At 49.4% G+C, this 26443-nt stretch overlaps 1 protein-coding gene and 1 long non-coding RNA gene across 3 annotated transcripts in view; one reads left to right on the top strand and one right to left on the bottom strand.

Annotated features, from left to right (window-relative positions):
• VAMP4 (vesicle associated membrane protein 4) overlaps positions 1-20910 on the bottom strand; it is a 53236-nt gene extending 32326 nt beyond the window's left edge. Inside the window, exons 1-2 of one of the 2 annotated variants that reach the window (XM_029618116.1) lie at positions 20758-20910; positions 11967-12070 (exon numbers count right to left, since the gene is read on the bottom strand). In XM_029618116.1, coding sequence (XP_029473976.1) covers positions 11967-12032 — 66 coding nt within the window. In that variant the 5' untranslated portion in view covers positions 12033-12070; positions 20758-20910. Of the gene's footprint in view, positions 1-11966; positions 12071-20004; positions 20156-20757 lie in introns of those variants that run through there. The other variant, XM_029618117.1, reaches the window with a different exon arrangement.
• Positions 20911-21866: 956 nt separating this feature from the next.
• On the top strand, positions 21867-25424 carry LOC115099995. Its single transcript, XR_003858941.1, has 3 exons — positions 21867-21927; positions 22330-22428; positions 23300-25424. It is a non-coding gene; the product is annotated as an uncharacterized LOC115099995 (long non-coding RNA).
• Positions 25425-26443: the final 1019 nt, after the last annotated feature.

The following is a 26443-nucleotide window of genomic DNA, read 5'->3' on the forward strand; positions in this document are numbered from 1 at the left end:
CAGACGGGGAATCTCCAGCCGCACTTTACAGTATCGAGCTGCTGGTTATTTAAGAAGGCCTATCAAAGAGAGTAGGTGAATAGTGAAGTGCGAGATATGAACAATAGCAAGACGTGTGTAGCTGTATTTTATTTACTTTTTATATTACTTTGTCTGATCATCCATCACTATAAGGCAAAGTGACACTGATAAAATTAACATTGCTTTTAATTCCGAAAAAAAAACACTGTACAGTATCTTATCACACTACATTTATCTTATTTTAAAAAACTATGTACCGGACCGATATGGCACTTGTGTAAAGTAAGGTTTCAGCATCATTATTTGTTTGTGCCTATTGTAAACCTTTGTGACGGAAACTACTAAACGACGGTATAGAAAAGACTTAAATAAATAAATAAACAAACCCGGATATTTAAAAAGGGCTCGAAGGGAGATCCAGCAAACTACAGACCGGCGAACCTTTTTTCTTCAGTGCCGGGAAAAATCGTGGAAATTATTCTCAAGAAAAAAATCACAGAACATATAGACATGCATTACTGGGCACAGCCAGCAAGGATTTACCCAAGGCAAGTCTTCCCTCACACATCTGCTACATTTTTTGACGGGATTAATAAATATATGAATAAAGGTGAACCGGTAGTTGTGTATTTGGATCGGTGCTTTTTAATATATTTATAAATGTTCTGGAAAGGGGAATGACAAGTGAAGTGATTAGATTTGCAGATGACACAAAATGATTCACAGTAGTTAAATAATGGATACTATTAAATTGCAGGAGGACCTAGCAAGACTGGAAGATTGGGTATCCAAATGGCAGATGAAATTTAATGTGGCCAAGTGCAAGGTGTTGCATATAGGGAAAAATAACCCTTGCTGTGGTTACACGATGTTAGGTTCCATATTAGGAGCTACCACCCAGGAAAAAGATCTACGTTATAGCAGACATACATTGTTAAAGCACAGTGGTTTCTAAGGCATCTGCCTAGCCTGGACAATAAGGAAGGTGAAAGTAAACTTAGCTGTTAATTTTCGTTCCTTTGATCTTGTCAGACCAGTCCCAGAGAAGCTGCAGTGATCAGGGAATCTGTCTGATAAGTTCAGAAAGCTAACAGCGAATATGTTGTTGCCCACTTTGAAGCCAGCTGGCCTTATTGTGAGCTTGGGTTAAGAAACATGAAGTTTATGGATTTTATCAGGTTTTGGTTGCGAGGGTGAGTTGGAAACCAATTGTCTTAGCTCTGACATTGGATACTGAAGAGCTGAAGGCAGCCCCAGACATTTATAGGAGGCATGAAATCAGCTTTGAGCTTTTCAGATCTGTGTCCATAGGCTGGTGGGGGGATATGGTCTGGCAGGACTAAAGGGAAGGAAATGAACAGGTTAGTTTAAATTCTACCTGAGCTACCATAAGAAAATTATTACTTACCTGCTAATTTTCGTTCCTGTAGTACCATGGATCAGTCCAGATAGTGGGTTATGTCCCCAATCCAGCAGATGGAGTCAGCACAAGCTTTGAGGGGGCGTATCCATATATACTACTACCCCCTCTGCAGGAGTTCAGTATAGAGTATATCAAAGCCAAAGTAGAAACCCCCGAAGGATCAAGTTTGTGGAAACAGATAATGAAAACAATTGTAACCACAACAAGTAACTGCAAACATCCTACCAACTTGTAGGGAGCTGTGAAAAACAGCGAAAAGAAACGACTGTGAAGACACAGAACACTGTGAGCAAGAAGTGGCGCAGAGCTGAGCAGGATCAAGAACCCAAACGCGGTGGGCGTCTGGACTGATCCATGGTACTACAGGAACGAAAATTAGCAGGTAAGTAATAATTTTCTTTTCCCTGTACGTACCTGGATCAGTCCAGACAGTGGGATGTACCCAAGCTTCCCTAAATCGGGTGGGGTCCTGCGAGGCCTGCTCGGAGAACCTGCTCGCCAAAGTGTCCAGAGATCGAAGAGGCGAGGTGCAGACGATAGTGCCTCGAGAACGTGTGTAACGATTTCCAGGTGGCTGCTCTACAAATTTCTTGAGAGGATACCGAGCGAACCTCCGCCCAGGAAGCCGCCTGAGAACGTGTAGAATGCGCTACGATTCCGGGTGGGGGAGTCCGACCCGCCGCAATGTAGGAAGCAGCAATGCCGGCCTTCAGCCATCTGGCAATGGTAGTCTTTGAGGCCTGAGACCCCTTCTTAGGACCAGCCCAGAGTACGAAGAGATGGTCAGAGGTCCGGAACTCATTTGTAGCCTCCAGATAGAGGCGCAGAGTGCGCTTGACATTCAAGAGACGGAGAGACTTCGGCTCTGAGGAAGAGAAGGATGGCAACTCCACCATCTGGTTCACATGGAATGCAGAAACCACCTTCGGAAGGAAGGAGGGAACGGTGCGAAGCGAAACTCCAGAGTCGGAGAAACGGAGATAGGGCTCTCTACACGACAGAGCCTGCAGCTCCGAGATGCGTCGAGCGGAACAGATGGCCACAAGAAATACAGTCTTGAGAGTGAGATCCTTTATCGTTGCGCTGCGCAGCGGCTCGAACGGTGGTCCCGACAGGGAGCGAAGCACAAGGTTAAGACTCCAGGAGGGACAAGGGTCCCGTAACGGAGGACGCATATGCTTGACACCCTTGAGAAAACGAGCAATGTCAGGATACTGTAGAAGAGAGCCTCCATCGCTCAACAGCGAACCAAGGGCGGCCACCTGAACCCATAGTGAATTATAGGCGAGCCCTTTTTCCACCCCCGCCTGTAGAAACTGAAGGATCTGAGGTACAGAAGCCTTAGCGGGTCTCGTGGCCTGGCTGGTACACCACAGCTCGAACACCTTCCAGACTCGAACATAGGCCGCCGACGTCGATGTCTTTCGTGCCCGCAATAGCGTGGATACTACTGCCTCCGGGTAGCCCTGCCGCCGGAGGCGGCGCCTCTCAAAAGCCAGGCCGCAAGACAGAAGTTCTGCCTGCTCGAAAAATACCGGGCCCTGATGTAGGAGCTGGGGGAGGTGCCCCAGCCTGATTGGCCCGATCACCAGCTGTAGCAGGTCCGCAAACCAGGGTCGCCTGGGCCATTCTGGGGCGACGAAAACCACGGTCCCCTGATGGCTTTCTATTCTGCGGAGCATCCTGCCCACCAGGGGCCATGGAGGAAAAGCGTAGAGCAGAAGATGTGGCGGCCACGGGAGGACCAGGGCATCCACTCCCTCCTCGCCGCACTCTCTCCAGCGACTGAAGAAGCGTGGAGCCTTGGCGTTGAGAGCGGATGCCATCAGATCCAAGTGGGGGGGCCCCCACCGATGGACGAGAAGTTGCATCGCTTTGTCGGAGAGAGACCACTCTCCGGGGTCCAGCAGTTGACGACTGAGGAAGTCCGCCTGGACGTTGTCCACACCGGCGATGTGCGAGGCTGCTAGCCGGACGAGATGACGCTCCGCCCATTGCATCAGCAGTGCCGCCTCGAGCGCGACCTGCGGGCTGCACGTGCCTCCTTGTCGGTTGATGTAGGCCACGGTGGTAGCGTTGTCCGATAGGATTCTGACTTCCCGGTTCCGAAGAAGCGGGAGGAAATGTCACAGAGCTAGCCGGACCGCTCTGGTTTCCAAATGGTTGATTGACCACTTCGCCTCCACCGTGGACCACGTCCCCTGCGTGGCGCTTCGATCGCAGACTGCACCCCAGCCTGCTAGACTGGCATCGGTGGTCACCACCACCCAATTTGGCAGATCGAGGGACACGCCACGGGCCAGGTTCGGCGGATCCAACCACCAGCCCAGACTGACCCTGGCATTCTGCGGGAGCGGGAGAATCATCTGGTAGTCCTGCGATACTGGTTTCCAACGGGAGAGGAGCGCCTACTGTAAGGTCCTGAGGTGCGCGAAAGCCCAAGGTACAAGGTCGATGGTGGACCCCATCACTCCCAGGAGTTGCAGGTAGTCCCAGGAGGTGGGCTCTGGTAACGCAGAGAACCGTCGTGTGTGATCCCACAAGGATTGAGCTTTGTCCTGGCGCAGAAAAACTTTGCCCAGTAGGGTGTCGAAGGTCGCCCCCAAAAAAAACCCAAGCGTTGCGAGGGCATGAGGGAGCTCTTGGAGAAGTTCACTACCCATCCCAGGGAATGTAGAAACCGTACTACTCGAGTCACCGCTGAGCGTCCATGATCGAATGACTTCGCCCGGAGGAGCCAATCGTCCAGATAAGGATGAACCAGGATGCCCTCCTTCCGGAGAGCTGCCGCCACGACTACCATGATCTTGGTGAAGGTGCGCGGCGCCGTCGCCAATCCGAACGGGAGAGCCGTGAACTGAAAATGCTGGTCCAGAATTTTGAAACGAAGGAAACTGTGGTGGTCCGGGCGGATGGGAATGTGCAGGTAGGCCTCCGTTAAGTCCAGGGAGGCGAGGAACTCCCCCCGATGCACCGCTGCAATCACTGACCGGAGCGTTTCCATGCGGAACCGAACGACTCGAAGGGATTTGTTGACTTCCTTGAGGTCTAGGATAGGCCGGAAGGAACAGTCCTTCTTTGGTACGACGAAATAGATGGAATAGTGGCCCGAGCCCACCTCTCTGAAGGGCACGGGCGCAATAGCGCCTATCTCCCGGAGTCTGTCCAGAGTCAGCTGCACCGCTCCTCTCTTGAGGTCCGAGCCACAGGGGGAAAAGATGAACCTTCCCTGCGGGGGGCGGACAAATTTCAATGCATAGCCGTGTTTTATGGTATCCAGGACCCACTGGTCCGAGGTGATCCGTGCCCACTCCACGTAGAAATACGTTAGTCGGTCCCCAATCCTGGGGACAGGGGAGTGGGCGAGACTGGCATCATTGTGAAGACTTGGTATAGGGGTTCCCGGTTCCGGGAGTAGTGCGTGCGGGCCGACGCCTGCGAAAGGAGCGCGACCAGGGCTGAGACCTGGGGGCGGATGACCGGGAGCCCGCCTGTCTGTATCTCCTGTAGCGCCGTTGCGCTCTGGCTCTGGTCCGAGAAGAAGAAAATGCTCTGGATGGTCGAAACCTATCCTCCGGCAGCCGATGAACAGCGTTCTCCCCCAGGGACTTGATGATCTGGTCCAAATCCTCCCCGAAGAGGAACTTGCCCCTGAAGGGAAGAGAGCCCAGACTCGACTTAGAGGACGTATCAGCCGCCCAATTGCGTAGCCACAGTAGTCGTCATGCTGCCACTACCGAAACCATGGATCTTGCGAGGACCCGAAAAAGGTCGTACGAGGCGTCCGCCCCATACGCCACAGGCGGCTTCTAGCCGATCTGCCTGGGCAGCCTCATCGGACGGCAGGTTCTGAGACGTGAGGAGTTGTTGCACCCAAAGGAGACTAGCCCGCTGGGCAAGCGAACTGCACATCACCGCCCGCATACCCAGAGCGGAGACCTCGAAAACCCGCTTAAGGAAAACTTCCAACTTACGATCCTGTGTGTCCCGCAACGCCGCACCTCCCGTCACTGGGATAGTCGTCCTCTTCGTGACCGCCGACACTGCGGAGTCCACCTTTGGGACCTTGATGAGGTCCAGAAAATCTTCGGGGAGCGGGTACAGCTTTTCCATAGCCCGGCTGCTCTTCAGGGAGGCCTCCGGGGTGTCCCATTCCCTGGTGAGAAGTTGTAAAAACGAGTCATGAAAGGGGAAAAGCCCGAGCCCTCGGCCGGAGTGCCGCCAGGACAGGATCTCCCTTCCTTGAAGAAGTGACGACAGCGGGAGCTACTGGGGCAGGCGGGTTTGGTGGCGGGTCCAAATCTAATTCTTGGATGATCTGCGGGATGAGGTCGTCCAGCTCTTCCCTCTGGAAGAGGCGTAGGGTACGCGGATCATCCCCCTCCTGCGTGCCGTCCCCTTGTCCCCCGTCCGGGAGGTCAAGTCCATGTCCCGCTGGGTCTGGCACCGCCCCCACTGCCGCGGGCGTGGATCGGACCCGGGTAGGAAGGCGGGAGGCCCCCACTCCCGGAGGGTCGGGGGGGGCCGGCGTCGAGGGCGACATCCGAGGGATCTTAGGAGGGAGGGGTCCCACAGGTGCTTCCAGCCCCTGCAGATAAGCGGTATACATGAGCAGGATAAACTCCGGAGAGAACCCCGGCCTGCTTGGGTGCGCTTCGGGGGCGGCGTGGGTTCCTGCTCCCTGGCTCTGGGTGCTTGGTTCCTGCACCAAAATCGGGGGAACACCCCCGCTGGTAGAGTCCTCCAGGGATCCGTTCTCCCTCGTGGCCTCCAGGGATCCGTTCCCCCTCGTGGCCTGCGCCTCAGGGCGCTCAGAATGTAAAATGGCCGCCGTTCCCGCCAAAAATGGCGGAGTGGCCGGCCCGCGCCGCCCGGGCAAAAAAGAGAAATCAGTCAGGGACTGTGAGGTACCTTCCCCCCCCAGGAAGGCATCGTGCACAGATGCCCTCCCGGGAAATCCGGGACCCCGGGTCTCCGCAGGCCGCACAGCGGGACGGCCGCGGCATCGGGATCGCTGCAGGAGAAAAGAAAAAGCCACGGGGGGGGCCACGCGCACAAAGGCGCCGCTGCGGGGGGGCCCGGTCGGCCCGCACTGCCCACTGTCCGAAAATAGAGGAGGGTGCCGCGGGGGGGCCTTCCCGGCCACACGACCCGCCCCAGACATCTTTCCCTAAATGGCTCAGCAGCCCATGAGGAGCTGTAAAATGGCCGCGGGTGAGGGAGTAAAGAGCGAAGAGGCCGGCTCCACCGGCTTTCACAGGCACCGGGGGCTGAGCTGTGAAGGAAAAAACTACAAAGGAAAAACAAACTTACCCCTGGGCTGCAACGAGAAATAAACAGCAAGGCCGCAGAGAAGAGACAAGGAAGATAAGCCACTCCCCAGAAGTTGAAAGAACTCTGCCTTTTTTTTTTTTTTTTTTTTTTTTAAACTTAATACAAACTTGATACAAACTTGATCCACAGAAAAAGACAACAACAAGCCATAATCAAGCAAGAAAGTGAAGAAAAAGGAAAAGGAGGGGAAGCCTGATTCCCCTACTCGCATCTGCTGGAGTCAGAAGATACTGAACTCCTGCAGAGGGGGTAGTAGTATTTATGGTGACGCCCCCTCAAAGCTTGTGCTGACTCCATCTGCTGGATTGGGGACATAACCCACTGTCTGGACTGATCCAGGTACGTACAGGGAACAGCGTAATGCATCTTCTGATATATTAATGGTGATGTGGCAGGAGTGTATCCTGAATATCCCTAACTAGTCTCTCTCAAGCACTGCTACTGCTGGAGGTGTGGGAACAGCAACAGTTAGGAGAAACAGATTTAAGGAACATAGGAAGTTGCCATAAGATGTCGTCAGTCAGAAGGTCCATCAATCTCTATCCTGTTTCTAACAGTGGCTGATACAAGTACCTGGCAAATACCCAAACATTAAATAGATCTCATGTTACTAATGCCAGTAATAAACAGTGGCTATTCCTTAAGTCAGCTTGACTAATAGTTTATGGACTTTGAGGAACTTGTCCAAACCTTTTTTAAACCCAGCTAAGCTAACTGCTCTAACCACATCTTCTGGCAACAAATTTCAGAGCTTAATTGTGCGTTGAGTGAAAAAGAATTTTCTCGGATTTGTTTTAAATGTGCCACATGCTAACTTCATGGAGTGCCCCCTAGTCTTTATCTGAAAGAGTAAAACAACCGATTCACATTTACCCTTTCTAGACCTCATGATCTCAACGACCTCTATCATATCCCCCCTTAGCCATCTCCTCCAAGCTGAATAGCCCTAACCTCTTTAGCCTTTCCTCCTGGTTTATTTTATTTATTTACGCAGTTTTGTATACAGACATTCAATTAGAAAAACATCACATCGATTTCCAGTTAACATAACTTAGCAGCAGAGCTTTACAATTGTCAAAAATTAAAGAACAAGGAGATTGATAAACACAGCTAGTAGAAAACTAGGTTGTTAAATATAACACTTGTATAACAATTTGAGAAATAACAAAGTTGGTAGAAAAATTGTATAAATACAGAGAATAGAGATTAGGGAGTTATAGCGAAGAAGGTACAAAGCGTTCGCTAAATAAAGCTAATTGAAAACTAGGTGGAAAAAGCATAATTGAATAATGTTTGCCCTTCTCTATACTTTCTCCAGTGCAACTATATCTTTTTTTAGATGTGACAACCAGAACTGAAGACCGTATTCAAGGTGCGATACAGAAGGATTATGACATTCCCTGTTTCTTTATCAGTCCTTCCCAGGTCTGGGGGGGGGGGGGGGGGGATTTACAGCTAGAGGAACAGGCAAAATGTCCAACTCCAGGAAGCCCCTGGCTGGTTCAGTTACCCGAGTCTGTTGCTCCCTCCTCCAGGACTAACTTGCAAGGTTCTAGCACCATCGTTCTAGACTCTCAGATGTCACCAACCCTCTCTCGGCCCCCTCATCACCAGCTGCCACTGAATTTTATGAAACTGGCCATGGCTATAGCGGCCAGGTCTGCCTGCGCGTTTACCGGTCCTGCAGGCTACTGCTTTTACATGTACAGGGATTTGATCCTGCCCCGTCTCGTTCTTCCTCTCTACTTCATCCTGTCTGCTAGCTCCTTCTGTGCTCTGTCATTTCTCCCAGTGCCCCTCTGGCCCGTGCCACCTTTCTTGCCCTCCATTGGGTCATGCTGTTTTTTCTCAGCTCTCTTCTACCCTTCTCACGTGTCCTTTACCTCTCTCTCCTTCTTCTGGTCGCTGTTCTTTGATCATTACTTGTCGTCCATGCCCGGTCAGTCCAGACAGGTGAGGCCAAGTCCCTCTGTCAGCAGATGGAGACAGAGCAAAGAAGCTCAAAGCTGACTTCACTCTCCCAGGAAATGTGCGCTGCTGTCCACAGCTCTTCCTCCATGTCCAGAGGACATTGGAATGAAGGCACGACTTGCAAATCTTGCAGAGACAGTCGCAGAAACCCTCGCACTACTTTCTCAGATTGAAGACATTCTTCTCTGCTGCCAGAGTCTCCTGGTCTTGGAAGCGATCTGGCATCCCTTCTCTTTGGGCTATTAACCTCCGACAGTCAAGCAAGCAAACAATGTTAGGAAGGGAATGGGTTACCGACCCCCACCATCTTTCTCTTAGATATTTGGAAGGTGGTTTCTCAAACTGAGAACGCTCGCTTGGAGTCCATTTTATGGTTTTGTGATTTTTGAAAAGGAAAAGAATCTAAACTGACTAAGGAAGATAAAAAGCTTGGCAATGGGGAAGACTATTTTCTATAGGAGGAGGTCATGCTGCTATTCTGCAAACTTCCCCTGTTGCCTAAATAAAAGATAATTTGAGTATCTACAATAATTTGAAGTGAACTGAAAATACGCGGAGAGCAAGGAACCTGCAGCTGCCGACCTTTCCCATTATTAGAGACAGCTATCTGTGCAAGAACTGCTTAAAAATACCTCTGGGAAGTGTTAATGCCCTCTCTAAGGTTTACCACCTTCCCATGATGAAGAGCGGGGGATTTGGAAGTCGTTCCCTATCAAGGGAGTCAGCTTGGTTTTTCTGATCCTCTTCATCCGAATCCCTTTCTTTTGGATAAGAATAATCGTGTTAGGATTATGGCTGAGTTAAGAGGAGTTTAGGATTTTCTGAACCCACCACTTTTTGGCTTGCCCATTTTCCTTACAGTGGTTTCTTTTCCTCTTTTTTTCTTAAATGTGGACTTAACATTTCTGTAGCTATTTCATTTTACCTTTTAGTATTTATGATGTTTATTACCCTCATACTATAATGTCTTCCTGCTTTATTCATTTTATGGTATAAATGCTAACAAACAGGCCGATACAATACATGCATGGTGATGAGGCTTAGTATCACGACGATATTAAGTCAGAGGTACCAAAAGGTTTAAAAAAAAAATAATCAAGTGCGCCAGCGGTCAGGTTAGGAAAAGGGAAGCTCAATTAACCAGCGTTTTCCTAACCCCTGACAGCCACCTCTCCTGGGCGCCCGCTGCACATAGAAACATAGAAATGACGGCAGAAGAAGACCAAATGGCCCATCCAGTCTGCCCAGCAAGCTTCACACACTTTTTCTCTCATACTTATCTGTTTCTCTTAGCTCTTGGTTCTATTTCCCTTCCACCCCCACCATTAATGTAGAGAGCAGTGATGGAGCTGCAACCAAGTGAAATATCTAGCTTGATTAGTTAGGGGTAGTAACCGCCGCAATAAGCAAGCTACACCCATGCTTATTTGTTTTACCCAGACTATGTTATACAGCCCTTATTGGTTGTTTTTCTTCTCCCCTGCCGTTGAAGCAGAGAACTATGCTGTATATGCATTGAAAGTGAAGTATCAGGCTTTTTTGATTTGGGGTAGTAACCGCCATAACAAGCCAGCTACTCCCCTCTTTGTGAGTGCAAATCCTTTTTTCCACATTTCCTCTTGCTGTTGAAGCTTAGAGTGATGTTGGAGTCACAGTAAGCCTGTGTATGTTTATTTAATAAGGGTATTGACTCCAGGCAGTAGCCATCATTCTGGCTACTGCCTGGCACACATTTGTTCCTAGCACCTCCTTTTCAGTACGACCCCTCATTTAAATGTTCTGTCGCATGCCCAGGGGAGGTGGCTGGGAACGCTTTAGGAAAGGCTGAGCACTGGGTTTCTGTGCGGCTTTATTGTATCGGCCTGAGAGAATGCAGTGCTAGCGTCTACTGCTGTTCACACCCATTGCCATGACCAGGGATTTGCACTGTATCTTCCCCAAAGCAGAGACTACAGCTGTAAAACATGCGTTCTGGTCAGGGCTGGCTCCAGGGGAAAATGGCACCCTGGGCGAAAATACTTGATGGTGCCCCCAGTAGTTGGCATGGATTAGAAGGGGCAGGAGTGCATGCAAGCTCTCTCTCTACAAGAGAGCAGCGGGAGTGGGGTTCATCCTCCCTATCCTCCACCCCCACCCAACAACCTATCTCCTGTCTCTTACTTCTCCCCTACAATCTGCTCCTGCCTCTTAGCCCTCCATCCCCAGCATCCACTCCCCTGCCTCAAACCCCATCCCTAGGATTCTCTGCCATATTAACCCCCCACACTATCACAGCATTTGCCCCCTGCCTCTCTCTTTCTCCCCCTTGCCCTGCTGCTACCACTGCATCTGCCTGTTCCTCTTGCCTCCTCCCCAGGCAGAATACCTGTTTAATGGCAGAGCTTTTACCATCATTCATCTGTCTGTGCTGGTGCTACAAGCACGTTAAACACTCACAGGTGGCACTTCCTGTACGCTCATCTCACGATGCACAAGATCAGCATACAGGAAGTGCCATGTTTTAAACATGCTCCTGGGGCTGTCACTTACAGGAAGGAACAGTGACAGTGTTGGCATGGGTACCCCAGTTCCTCCTGATCTCCCGTCAGTACCAAGTTTGGATCTACATAGCCTACGGTGCAGCATGCATGGCTGCTTAAGCAACCCTGCTCAGCCACACACACACACACACACGCCACAGAGAGCGAGGCTGGTGGTGATCCCAGGCTGTCAGCACGCCCTTTTTGCACAGTATCCTGGGTGACCGCCCTGACCAAAAAAAAGACTGTACAGGTTCGCTTATAAACATCAGTCCTGCCCTGATCCAAAGAATAATAAGCAGGATCAGGAACCAACTAAATACATATGGCGAGCCAAAATCTAACATGTACTTGCTTCCAATCAACAGTGACAACTTCAATAAGCATTGATGAAGATCAGCAAGTTACAGAGTGCAAGGTCAAGAGAAAGAGAAGGTCAGAGCCCAGAGCTCCTGCAGAGACTTGGGGACAGATCACAAGTATCAACATCTTAGAAGCCGTATCATTAAAGCTGCTGTCCAGCATGCTCCCATTTCTGGTCACCTACCCACAATGCTCAGAGATTCCTGACCACTTCTCCCATCCCCACTATCTGGCAAAGACTTAACATACATTTAGGTTTTCATGATAAAGCAAGGTACCAACCAGGAAGACATGGCCAAAACAGCCATGACAAAAAGCGGCAGCAGCGGACTCACCCTCTCGCTCTTCACCGAACCAGTGACGTCGTCGTCGTTCAGGTGGCGTTTGAACTTGGGAGGCATCTTAGCTGCTCATGAGAGTCCAGCACAGGAAGCAAGGCCTGAGGAACGAATAAGAAGCATTGCTGAATCCCACTCCTTGCCACGGGCAAAAAGAATGGCTGCTCGCCGGAAACTGATTCAAGGTAATACAAATGTTACCTCAAGTCATTGTGCGACAGGAAGCAAACAGACAGCCCAACCTATCCACAGAGGGTCCTACTTTCTGTTTTGTATTGGCTCCAATGTATTGTACAGCTGCTTAGTTTTGTACATTTTGGTTTGGGATTTTCATTAAATGGCTCTTATCAAAACTGCATCAAGGACCAGTGGTGAAATTACTTCTTACCTCGTCCACACCAGTGGGGTTGTGCACTCCGACCAGTAGATGGAGACAGAGAACAAAGACTCGCTGACACCAACCTCATAGCTCTGCTCAGGCACCAGCATTTCTCCAAAAGCAAACAGAGGACACTAACCACTAAACCAGTGGTTCTCAACCTTTTTCCCCATTGTGCACACCTGACTGACAAGTCTCACATGTGTGACACACTGCTCATTACAATCTACAGCGGAAATAAAAAAAAAAAAAAAAAAAAGACGACCCCGTATTACTTTTATTGTTAAGAATGACACAAGGGAAAGATACATATTCTGTCTGAACAGAAATTGCATAAATAGTAAACATCCCACACCAAATTTCCAGTACTCAAACAGTGAACACCTTACCTAAGAAAAGGCAACACTGAAAATATTACACCAGGCCTTAAGACACCAATACATCTCCTATTAGGAAAACTGACCAAGTCAGGCTGCTATAGAGCCCTACACAGAAACTAACCCCAGCAGAAAACCTCACCTGAATCACATGTGCTGACCCTCACCTAACATAGAATAAAGAGACCAAAACGCATAACAAGAAGCATGCAGACAAAAACTGAATTGGAAACTGCAACAAGTCAGAGTCTCTGTATGCAGTGCAACAAAGGAAAAAAGAAGCATCACCCATCCTTATAAAACAAATCAAGAAATATAAAATCAGCAGTAAAACCAAACTAACAAAGAACAGATTATTTCAAAACACGGATGAATGGAATATCCAATAATTAAAAACAAAATTTCGACATCAATAAAATATTTCAAAACAGCAGACACAAAGCCAATACAAGGTCTTTGGATACACTTCCTCCCGAACAATGGACACTGGCACCTCCAGGTTAAAGCATATGCTCTAACCCGTTAATTTATTCGTATCACGTTATATTTATTCTACCTGCCTTTATTTTCCTTCCAGCTTGTCTTTTAAGCCTCCAAGTTATTTCCATTCCTTGTTGATTGTAACTTTGACTTATTCCTTCTCCATTGTTATCTATCATTAACCCGAATTGTTACCTTAGTTTTTCCCTTGTTAAAATGTAAACCGATCCGATATGGTTATCTACTATGAAGGTCGGTATAAAAAACTGTTAAATAAATAAATAAATAAATAAATAAATAATTAAAAATAAGGATAAAAAAAATGCTCTGCTCTCCACATCTGGAAACGTTCAATTTCCAGGTGCCTGAGATTGTTGTGAATGAGGAGGAGGAAGGGGGGTTGCTTGCAGCTCTCTCCTCTCTCACTTATATAACCTCTCAATCACACCCTTGCATACGTGCTCTCACTCACTCAGTCACACTCTCTCTCTCCCCCCCACCACCAAACTCGACATACCATCACTCCCAACAGCGAAACTCACGAGTACAAGAAACAGAGCCTTCTCAATTGCAGGCCCAATCTTATGGAACACCTTACCTCAATACCTAAGATCGATATTCGACTGCAAATCCTTCAAAAAAGAACTGAAAACCTGGTTATTTAGCCAAACTTTCAGATATGGCGTGGGCTAAATGTCATTACCCCTCCACCAGAACTTCCCTTCCTAGATGAACTCAATAAGCTACACTAGAGTTCTGTACTTTGTACTTTTGTTCTCTGTGAACCCATTTCCCAGTGCTTTCCTGCAATGCAAAGTTTAAGTTAAACACGCCGTGACCCTGTTCAAGCATTTAAGTTTTGTTCTATGTTTCTCTGTTACCAGTTCAATGTATTCTCTACCACTCGATGTTCCATGTCCTGGTTTCGATGTATTAAGTTGTTCTACTGTAAACTGGGGTGAAGGCTAACTGCTAAACCTCGGTATATAAAAGCACCGAAATAAATAAACAAACTAGCAGCAGCCTCCTTCCTCTTCCAGCCCTCATGGCCACAGGGGGACGACTGTGCTCCGGGCCGATGCTGCATGCACTGTATCTAGCATGGTCTCTTCTTGCGGGCCGCTGGGGGGCAGGAAGACGAGACCATGCTGCAGCCGCCGACTCCAGCTCTGTTGCCACAATCTGGCCGGGCCGTCAGCATTTTAAGCACGGATGGAGGAAGAGTTCCCATTTCGCTGGGGCAGTTGGAGCAGCAACACACAGGTGTGGCGCGAGGCACCGGTTGAGAACCGCTACACTAATCATTAACAATAATATCGCATCCTACCTTTTATGAAAGGCGATTAATACATTTTAATAAAAAATATTCAACGTAACCTTGTGCATTTTTAATTTTTTTTTTTTTTTAAATAAAAATGAAAACACTGGCTCAGCTCCGCTAACAATCAAAGTATCTCAGAAGAAGAATGGGACTCTCTCACCCAATGCGTGAAAGATCCTGGAACCTCATTCCTTTCTGGACAAGGATCTAGCAACTCAGAAGAAAGTCGGCCGCCTCGGGCAGGAAGGTGGACTGGCTCACCTTACTTCAAGGAAAGGAAATCATCAGGTAAGAAGTAATTTCACCTTCCTCTTCTCCATCCAGGCAAGCCAGTCCACACCAGTGGGATGTACCTAAGTTACTCCCCCAAACGGCAAGAGGCTGCCTGAGGCCCAAGCAGCACTGTCCTAGGAAAAGCAGAATCCTCCCGCGCTGCCACATCCAGTCGCTAATACCTGGCAAACGTGTGCAAAGAAGAACACGTCACCGCAAATGCGATTCTGCCCAGGAAACCGCCTGAGCTCGGGTCGCATGCGCTCCAACGTGACTTGGAAGAGGCTTCCTGAAATCCACTTAGGCTGCTGTCACTGCTTCCTTAATCCAACGAACCACTATGCCCCGGGAAGCTGCCTCCCTCTTCTTCACTCCAACTCCAGTGAAGAACAAAAAAAGTCTATCCAATTTCAGAAACTCCTCTGTAACCTCCAGATAACGCAATAAGTGCAGCTGCATGTCCAACGGCCACAATTTCCTGTATTTCTAAACATCCACATCCTTATTCAAGGATGCTAAAAATCGACTGGTTTTAAGTGGAACTCCGAAACCACCTTTGGAAGAAAGGCAGATACCATCCAAATCTGCATCTTATCCGGAGCGATGATAAAAAAGGATCTCTGCACGACAAGGCTTGCAGATGTGTTCAGATCTTCTTGTAAAAATTCCAAGATTAAGAGAACCGGCACCGAAGCAGGTAAAGAAGTGCGATTCTGACACCAATGCTCAAACACCTGCCAAACGCAAATATATGCTAAGGAGGTGGAAAACTTGCATGCTCTCAAAAGCATTTCCACCACTGCCCGAGTAACCTCCCTTTAAGAGCCTAGACCTCTCAAGGGCCAAACCACAAGACAAACCTGATTTGGATGGTCATGAAAAATTGGTCCCTGCCATAGCAACCCCCCCCAAGAACAGGGAATTGCCAAGGGTCCCTTATCACAAGATATCGCAGATCTGCGTACCACAGCCTGAACGGCCAATCCAGGGCCACCAAAGCATAACATCCAAGCGTGGTGCTTATCTTGTGCAACAAACAGCCAAACATGGGCCACAGCGGAAACAGAGTAACTTCTCTTGCAGCTATGCCTGGACTAGGACATCCAAGGGCTTGAACATTACTTGTCTAACTGTAAACTCTATCCACGTTTGCATTCTTGCACGTCACCATTACATCCAGGAAGGCACATCACCAGCAATCCACGATAAGAGAAACACTTTGGAAGTCAGTTCCCATTCTCCCAGTTCCAAGTCATGACGACTGAGATAATCTGCCTGCATATCTTCTACTCCTGCTAGAAGGGAGGCTGACAGTGCCTGTAAATGAAGTTCCGCCATGGCAGAAGGACATCCATTTCTAGAGAGACTTGTCGACTGAGTTCCTCCTTGGTGATTTACATATGCCACCGCAGTTCCGTTGTCCTACAAATTTCACCACCATCTAACTGGTCCTCAAACTCCTTTTCAGGGAGTTCAGTGCCCTTGCGCCTCCAACCCCTGACAGTTTGCTCCCCAGCCCTGGAGACTCACATCCGTGGTGACCAACCAATTGGGAGTCTTCAAATCCATACACAAGAACATAAGAAATTGAAATGCTGGGTCAGACCAAGGGTCCATCAAGCCCAGCATCCCGTTTCCAACAGAGGCCAAACCAGGCCACAAGAACCTGGCAATTACCCAAACACTAAGAAGAACCCATGCTACTGATGCAATTAATAGCAGTGGCTATTCCCTAAGTAAACTTGATAAATAGCCGTTAATGGACTTCTCCTCCAAGAACTTATCCAATCCTTTTTTGACCCCAGCTACACTAACTGCACTAACCACATCCTCTGGCAACAAATTCCAGAGCTTAATTGATGCTCCCTTCTCAACTACCAGAGAAGCTTCCGCCTCACTTCCAGCGGCAAGGCCAGCATCACACTTTACTCTTGAGACTGAGGATTCCATTGAGAAAGGAGAGACCACTGCAGGGGACACATATGAGCATGTGCCCAAGGTATTGTCATGGCCACGGATCCCAACATCTGCAGATTCGACCAGGCTGACCGCTGCACGTAACGCCCGGAACTGACCCCAGATCTTCTGAATGTGAGACTCTGGGAGAAACACCTTGCCTAGCACGGTGTCAAATCGGATGCCCAGATACTCCAGGACCTGAGATGGCTGCAGGTTGCTCTTGGCTACCTTCACTATCCATCCCAGGTGCTGCAATAACTGAACTACCCTGGCGATCACCACTCAGCTTTCTTCCAATGACTTGGTTCTGATTAGTCAATCATCCAAGTACAAACCATGTTATTTATACCATGTTATTTATACCCAATTGTTGGATGTAATTGTATATTTGTTTAATTGTTCAATCTGTTTGATGTAATTTTCTGTTCCTTGTTCTGTGTAAACCGAAGTGGTATGCACAAGTGCATGAACTCCGGTATATAAAAGCCTTTAAATAAATAAACCATGATGCCCTCCTTTTTGAGGGCTGTTGCCAAACTGAAGGGCAACGCTTGGAACTGATAGTGCTGACCTAACACTGCAAAGCACAGATATCGCTGATGCTGCTTGCGAATTGGAATATGAAGGGAAGCTTCCGATAGTTCACAGAAGTGAAAAATTCTCCCTTCTTCACCACCATGATCACTGATCAAAATGTTTCCATGCGAAAATGGTAACCCGGAGGACCTGATTGATCCTCTTGAGATCCAGAATAGTCAAAACCAACCCGCTTTCTTAAGAATCATGAAATCATAGCGCCCTGTGCCCTCCTGATCCTTTGGAACTGGAACTATTGCTTTTAGGGCAAGCAACCAGTGCAGCATGCACAGGACCGCCGACTTCTTTTCTACGGCAGGGGAAACCATAAAAGCATCAGAGAGGATGGATAAGTTCCAAAATGTATCCGTCGCGCACCATTTCCAAAACCCACTCGTTGGAAGTGATGTGGGTCCACCTCTGATAAAACAGACAGGCAACCGCTTATCTCCAGCACCTGAGGATGGACCCCATTGGGAGGAAAGCAGGGTTCCTGAGCTGGAGCCGCCATCTTTGCCTGGCTTCCTTGGCTGAAAGGACTGAGATCTCTCAAATGTCTGAGACCTCCGACTACTCGAACCTCTGGAGGAGCAAAAAATATCGAGGCTCCAAAATCACCCCTTGGCTTGAGAAAACTGGGGAGTTGACTTTTTAACCTCCGGTAACTGAGGAAATTTTGACTCTTCCCATTAATCTGCCATCTTTTCTAACTCCTCCCCAAACAAGCATCCCTTAAAAAGTAACTTTATAAGGTCCGATTTTGAAATAGTATCAGCAGACCTGTTCTGTAACACCAGGAGCCTTCGGGCTGCAATCACCAAAGTCACCTCTCGAGCTGCCATGGGCGCCAAATCATAGCCACCATCTGCCAGGAAGGGAGCTCCCGACTCCAGGTATGGGCCATTCTCTCCCAGAGCTTCCTGGGTTAACTGTATAACCCGGCCCTGGTCACCACAGAACAGCAAGCGGAGATTTGGAGATTCATGGCCATTGCTTCAAATGCTTGCTTCAAAATAGCCTCAATCTTCCGATCTTGAGCATCTTTTAAAGCTGTACCTACTTCCACCAGAATGAGGGCCCACTTCGTCACAGCACAGACTAATGAATCCACCTTAGGAAAGCGGAGTTGCTCTCTCGCTTTAGGATCCATAGGATACAATCCCACTGACCTCCTTTAAAATTAGCCTCAGGTAAGCTCCATTCCAAATCTATCAGCTCCTGCAGTCTCTTGCAGAGGAAAAAACTAGAATGCCTTGCACAAGCTGATCATTACAGGGTTCTGCTTTGGATCTTTGGCTACTGCTGGCAAGAGCTCCTCAGCCCCAAGGGCTTTCAAAGTATGTAAAATTAAACCGGACATCTTGACCCTGAGTAAAAGCTCAGCATAGTTCTATCTCCCCCTCTTCTAATAATGGGTTGCCACCGTCATAAGGATCCCGACTCCGCATCAGAGTCTCCTGAAGGATCCCTGCCCTCATCTCCTTCTCCCTCAGTCTGCTGCCTCCTCTTTTTCCTCCTGCAAGGACTTCCTGAAATGCTTTCTAGGTCCAAAGGAGGGAGACTGCTGACGTGAGCGACCTCTAGCCTCTTCCCAGGGACCTCCTTGCTCCTGACAGAAGGTCTGGAGACCCTTAAAAATTTCCACCCATGAAATGGCAGAAAGATCTATCCCCGAGGTAGGCAAAACCTTCTCGGAGCCCACGCCTGAGGGGATTGGCAGGAAAGGGGACAGGGAAGTCTCCTCAGCCACTCTGGTAGGAGACACCACAATCAGCCTGCACAGTGGTGGTCTCTGAGGTCCCTGCAGGAACAAACTCCCCTGTAGAGACATCCCCCCTGGGTCTCCACACACTTTGGGACCTCCTGGGACTAAGGACGCTCATGTGGCACACTGAGCAGATGTGAAGCTTCTTTCTGCGCTGCTATATCACACGTTCTCTCTCTCTCATACAGGTCTATCCAGTACCGAGCGGTAGGAAGAGCTGCGTTAGTGCCTACGGCACCCGCGGTTGCCGCACGCACAGTGCAGCTCACCTACCGCTCGATCCTGAACACTAATTGTATGCAAATGTAAACCGCGTCCGTGAAGCCTTAGGCCCGCGCAACCCATTTTACTGGATAGAGCGCCTATACAGTATCCTGGGTGCGCGGGCCTAAGGCTTCACGGCCGCGCTGGTATCTGTCATTTGAAATGACAGATACCAGGAAGTCGGGTCCGATCGGAGTAAGGGCCTCATTTTCCAAAGCTATCGCAGGCTTGCGCTGTTATAGCGCAAGCCTGCGATAGCTAGCGAAAGTAGCGCAGGTCTGCGCTACTGAAATCCGGGGCGGAGTCGGCCCCGGAAGAGGAGGAGTCGGCAGCGTCACCGGGGTCGACTCCGCGAGGACAGCGCGCCAAGCGAAAAGGTAAGGCCCTTTTCGCTCCCAATAACTACACCTTCTATGCCGGACCGTCCCCCCGTTAGCGCGATTTTCTAAAGTATCGCAGGCCTGCGATACTTTAGAAAATGAGGCCCTAAGTTGCTTCGCCGCTGTCATCTCTCTCAAAAGTAAGTTGACAGCGGCGAAGCAACTTTACTTTTGCATCCGATCGGACCCGACAGCGGCGAAGCAAAAAAAAAAAAAGCGAAAAAACCAAAGGTAACCCTGACCCGACCGGACCCGACCTACTTTTGCAGCCGTCCGGCCATGGAAGAAGCTATCGTTGCTCCCCTGCCTCCCGGGGAAAGATGGCTGCCAGCACGGGGAAAGCGGCCCCTGTGCATTCCATTGGCCAGGCTCCCCATTCCGGCCGCTGATTGGCTAAAGGGAAAAGCGGGGGCGGTGACACCCCCCCCCATCTTACGTGACGTAAGATGGGGGGGGTGTCACCTTCTCTCCCGTGACGGGAGAGAAGGTTTGCGGCGCCGGGGTGGGAGGAGCTTCGTGGTGCAGTGCAGGTAAAGTGTGCGACACGGTCTGCGTGCACCCACATTTATGTATTGAATTAGTAAAAAAAAAAATATATATATATATATATATATATATATATATATATATATATATATATATATATATATATATATATATATATATATATATGAATATTATAATAATGTATCAGAGCCCCGTGCAGACATTGCACCGAAACAGCAACATAGTACGTGTCAGCACAAAAAAACAAACAAACATCCAAGCGGCCCAGTTATCCCCCCTCTACGTTGCCAAGAATGCATCCCTGCTGCCAACCCTATCACACCTCATCCTGGCTGTAAGCTTTTCTTGCCTTCCTCCACTTTCTTAGGCTGATGAACATATTTCCCTGATCTCTGTTCCGCCACCGTCTGTGCGTGTGTGTGTGCGTGTTGGGGGGGGGGGGGGAGGGGGGAGGGTGCAATGCTAACACCCAGTGGTTATTTTTCTTAAAAAAATAAAATAAAATACCGGAATCGGGTGTGTGTGGCAGTAGCAGCCTCCACCTTCCACTTTTCCCCCAATGCAGCAAAGGCAGCAGGTTCCAAAAGGGTCCAGATGGGTGACCTGGCGGTCAGAGGCGCCAGCCCACGGATCTTATTACGAATGGAGGTGTTTGTTCCCCTTTATTCACGCGGGCCCCCTGCTCAGGGTGAGGGGATTGGAGAATCCTCATCCAATTGGGAAGGCAGCGGGCCGGGCCTCAGCCAATGGGCCCTGAGGGCTCCAGCGACCGCCCTGCTGCCAGCATGCACCCCACCGAGGAGAGGGGCAAGGGCGCCCAATGATCTTTCTGATCGGGGGGGGGGGGGGGTCGGGGGTAAAGGGCAAGGCCTCACTGAGCCTTAGAAAAAGGGGAGTGAGAGGAATGGAAGGAAAACAATCGCCAAGGAATGATATTTTGTAGTTAAATTGTAATCTCCGGCTCTGCAAGCCAGGGCAGTTTCTTGGCCGGAGCCAGTTCTCTCCTTTAATTGCGGCCTCCTGGCTCCCTCCGAGGCGAGGGGCAGCGATGCGTAGTCAGTGGGAAATCTTCCACACAAATAAATAGAATAAGGGCGCCTGCACCTGCAGTGGGCTAAAGGTAACCTCCTCCTTTAGCCCACTGCCTCCCCGGGAAGATGGCTGCCAGCACGGGGGGGGGGGGGGGGAAGCGGCCCCTGTGCATTCAATTGGCTGCTCGAGACGTGACGTCACGTCCCCGTGCTGGCAGCCATCTTTCCCCGGGAGGTAGGGGAGCAACGCAGTGTTGCCAACCTCGCTTATTTACCGCGAGATTGGGCTTCTTTTTGTAGTCATTCGCGGTTTTTTTTCCGATTCGCGGGTTGCTTTTAATTGGACTATTTTTTTCTGCCAGTCACATTTTTTGGGCTTGTTGGGTGGGACTTGTGCTCTGGTGTCACAGTGATTGGCTGCTGCTGCTGCGATGAAGCCTGTCCATAGCAGGCGCACCCTATCCCTATATTGCAGCAGTAAGCCAATCAGAGCAGGAGCTGCAAGCCTTGTTGATGCACACAACAGGAGCACATTTTGTGGGCAGACCCAGCCAGCACAGCATCGCACGTGGGCGGAACAGGAAGGCCAGCAGCACAGCATTGGAGCGCAACAGCAAAGGAATCCCGAGTCTGCAGCTACAGCCAGGTATCAGGAGGGAAGGAATTAGTATGGTGGGAGGGGGAAATGAGAGTGCAGGGGCCAGAGATGTGCTCGGAGGGGGGAATCAGTGTGTGTGGGGCCAGATATGTGCTTGGAGGGGTTAGGGAGGGGGGAATGAGAGTGTGGGGGCCAGAGATGTGCTCAGAGGGGGGTGGGGAGAGGGGAATGAGAGTGTGGGGGCCAGAGATGTGCTCTGAGGGGGGTGGGGAGAGGGGAATGAGTGTGTGAGGGCCAGAGAGGTGCTCGGAGGGGAATGAGTGTGTGAGGGCCAGAGATGTGCTCGGAGGGGGGGTGGGGAGAGGGAAATGAGTATGCGAGGGCGTTAAATGCTATAAAAAATAAAAAGTTTCAATCTCACGTGTTTTGGGCTTGTTTTTTGGAAAAAAGTGCTTGTTCTTTCATGAAAACCTGGCAACACTGGAGCAACGATATCTTCTACAGATGGCCGGACGGACGGGGGAGCAACGGAGCCGGACGGCTGCAAAAGTAAGTCAGGTCTGGGTCCACCTTTGGTTTTTTCACTTTTTTTTTTGCTGTCAGTGTCTCCCCCTCCTCCCGGAGCAAGGCTGCTTTTCGCGCCCTGCTCCGGGAGGAGGGGGAGACACTGACAGCGGCGAAAAAACCAAAAGCAAGAAGTAAGTCACTTCGCCGCTTTTGAAAAAAACGTTGCAGCCCCCCTCCGATGTGCGGAGGGGGGCTGCAACGTTTTTTTCGCTTTTTTTTTTTTTTGGCTTCGGGAGCAGGGGAGAGGACTGGGGCTGCCCAGGTGACCAGCACCCATGATCGCGGCCGGGGCAGGTGAGCGGGGGCTGGGGGAAAGCTTGCCACCTACCCTTACCCTTGCCTCTACCGCAGGGTCAGGGTAGGCGGTAAGTTTGCAGGTTAAACGCGCGACAAAACGGCAGGGAAAGTTAGCGATAGTCGGGGCGCGGGTTACGGGATGCTAGAGAATAGCTAATTCGCTCGTTTGCATGCAATATCCATGCCGCGTGCGGAAGGGGTCGACCGGGGATTTTAGGACGCGGTAGAAGTAGGTTAAAGTGGATTCGGGATCGCAGGGAGGGATAACGCGGCCGGAAAGTGAGTAACAAGTGGCTTAGGAGCAGGGTAAACGCGGCCGCACTTTACAGGATAGACCTGAAAGGCAGGGAAAGAGTAGAGGGAAGAAAGCAGGACCAGACAGAGAAAAGGACTATGCAGCAGGGCTGAGCCCAAGGCCTCCTTACCCTACCAGATCTCTTCTGCTGCTCAGAGGAGGATTAGGGCCACAGCCTTCACCTCACTCCTGTCCTTGTTTATTTTTTGCTTGTCTCCTGCTATTGGCTCTCAGACACTCAAACCAGCCTGTTCAATCCAGGCAGGCCAAGATCCACAAGCACGGATGCATGTCCATCATCTGGAGATGAAGAAAAACTGGCTGGCCTGTGCCAGAGCAGAGCTATACAAAGGTGACGTCAGCGAGTCTTTGTTCTCTGTCTCCATCTGGAGCGCACAACCCACTGGTGTGGACTGGCTTGCCTGGATAAAGAGGAAATTTCCAATGGGCTTTAGCAAAGCTGGGAGCAAGGAGTGAAAACCAATGTAAAATCAGAAGATAAACAGTGAGTGCTTCAGCAGGGTTAGTGCTGCTGTGCCTTCCATCTTGGGTAATACTGCCTTCAATGCGTTAAACAGGTATTACGGCAAGTATTCCAGTTCTGAATGCAGAATGTAAAGCAGCTGGAGGCACAGAGATAAAACTGGGAGCTCAGGGCTTCACTCCAATACAGAAGAGGATCATATTGGCATTTTGGCAGCACATGTCAGAAAAACACACAAACATAGAAACTGATGGCTGATAAGAACCAAAAGACCCATTGGGTCTGCCCAGTTTACTTCCTGTTACAATGCCACAGGCCTCACAGCTAAGGATCCTCTGTGCTTATCCCCAGCTTCCTGGAATTCTGTGACTGTTTGCACCTAGAGGCAACCTCCATTAAGAATGTTTCTGTCCCAGCTCAAATGGAACCAGTGCTAGGATTCCAGTTGAATTGCCAATTACCCAGCGATTTTTCCCTTATTTTAACAGCAATGGTCCCCAGGCTGGGAGCCATGGACCTGGGCTCCTTCTGGAATTCTGTATCACAGGCCCTAAAACCAGCCTTAACCGATTCCCCCTCCTCAGAGCAGCATCATCCTGAGCCAACCCAAGGTGCAGAAGGACGATTGGGGAATCAAACCGAGGACCGAACTGACCCACAAGAAATCTTTTCTAACGTTACTCATGCGCTTACCCCTCATAGCATGACCTCTTATTCTAGAGCTGCCTTCATGTACATTATTTATACATTTGAGATATCCCACTCAGTGTATCCATCAGTAGTTCCCAAACCTACCTCCAAGGAGCCCCACAGCCGGTCATGTTTTCAAGATAGCCACAGAGCTAAATCTACACATACTAGGTTGCCAATGCAGTGTTTTCCAACCCTCCTGGAAGAACACCTAGTAGGTTGGGTTTTCAGGATATTCATACTAAAGATGCATACGATAGATTTGCATAGCCTGGTCTCCAATGTTTGCAAATCTATTTTATGCATATTCATTATGAATATGATGAAAACCCAACTGGTTAGGTGTGCCTCCAAGAGAGGATTGAAAAACGCTTCTTCGATGCATGCAAAATTTATCTCATGCAATTCATTGTGAATATCATGAAAAAAAGCTAGAGGTTCCGAAGGATAGGTTTGGGAATCACTCATACATATATTTAGATCCTTAAGTTTCATGTCATAGGCCTTATGATGTAGACCCAGGACTGGGGAAACTGTGCTCTGGAGGGAATTACACAGAGATTTGTGTGCGCTAAGCAAGATGGAGGCATACGTAGGAGGAAGTCAAAAAGATGATCCTAAATAGGGAGAAAGCTTGCATGTGGTCACTCGCAACAGGAATGTGTGACCACTTGCGAGCAAACATTATGCACTGCATGTCCTTGATGTGTGAACAAAATAACCAGGCAGACTGGATGGGCAGGTGGTCTTTTCCTGCTGTCATCTACTAAGTTACCATGTTACTGTTTGCCCTGTTCTGCATCTCAGAGATTGCCCCACTCTGCCAGTGCCTCCCCGAGGAACTCCCCATCGTAAGGATGGTGTTCTTGATATCTAGGATCTTGCCCTTGGTGTGATCCATCTCTGCCTTTGCTCTTATATTAAGCCAACATTTCTCCACTGTAACCAGCAACATATTTATTTGCAGCCACGAAAGCATCTACCTATTCCCTGACTGTTCCCTACCCTCCCACTTCATCCATAGCGTCACGTGCTGCTTGTGCTCCTGCGTTGTGTTTGCTTGTGGAACTAACAGCCAGTCTGTTACCATTAAGGTCTGGGTAAACCCTTACAGGCCGATACAGTACAGTGAGCTCCGGTGGAGCGCACTGTTAACCCGCATTTGGACGCGCATTTTCAATGCGCTAGCTTTACCCCTTATTCAGTAAGGGAGTCAAACGCGCGTCCAACCCCCACGAAACTAACAGCGCCCACAACATGCAAATGCATATTGATGGCCCTATTAGGTATTCCCGCGCGATTCAGAAAGTAAAATGTGCAGCCAAGCCGCACATTTTACTTTCAGAAATTAGCGCCTACCCAAAGGTAGGCGCTAATTTCTGCCGGCGCCGGGAAAGTGCACAGAAAAGCAGTAAAAACTGCTTTTCTATGCACCCTCTGACATAATATCATGGCGATATTTAGTAGGAGGTCCCAAAGTAAAAAAAAAAAGTTTAAATCGGCCGCAGCTTGAAAACCGGACGCTCAATTTTGCCAGCATCCGGTTTCCGAGCCCATGGCTGTCAGCGGGTTTGAGAACCGACGCCGGCAAAATTGAGCATCGGCTGTCAAACTCGCTGACAGCCAACCGTGCCTGTCAAAACAAGAGGTGCTAAGGACGCGCTACTGTCCCTAGCACCTCTTTTTACTGCCGGGCCATCATTTAAATACTGAATCGCCCGCTCTCTGTTAGAAAGCTGAATATAGGTTAATGAATGGGAGGAGGATACCATCCAAATTCAGCCCCTCCCTCTGTGAGGGCTGGAATGGTTGTCCCCCTGAAAGGCTTTTAACAGCTCCCTCCCAGGAGTCTGTGGGCAGTCCTTTATGATTTTTGGAGAGTTAGGGAGTGGTGAGAAGCTTAACCTGGTTTGTGATTTTTCAGGCTAATTCAACCTGGGGATCCTGACCAGGATCAGGAGGGTTTTCTTTCCCATCTGCTCACTAGCTGGTTGGGATATCCCTCTGGGTTGTTTTCATAGTAGGAGCTTTGTGAAAATCTGTACACCACTTGGAGTCGGGGAATGGGGAACCCCGTTTCTTGGGTCTGTGCAGGTTAGAGAACATCTGCCCTCCAAATCCTCAAGGACCAAGGTGATAGTGACCTGCTGCAAGGAGGAACTTTAGTGTTAAGCTTGTTTAAAAGGGAAAAGGACATTGAGTTTTAAGATTGGTTTTGGCTGCCTCTTCCT

This window comes from Rhinatrema bivittatum, chromosome 10 (genome assembly GCF_901001135.1).
Source record: "Rhinatrema bivittatum chromosome 10, aRhiBiv1.1, whole genome shotgun sequence".
Lineage (NCBI taxonomy): Eukaryota > Metazoa > Chordata > Amphibia > Gymnophiona > Rhinatrematidae > Rhinatrema > Rhinatrema bivittatum.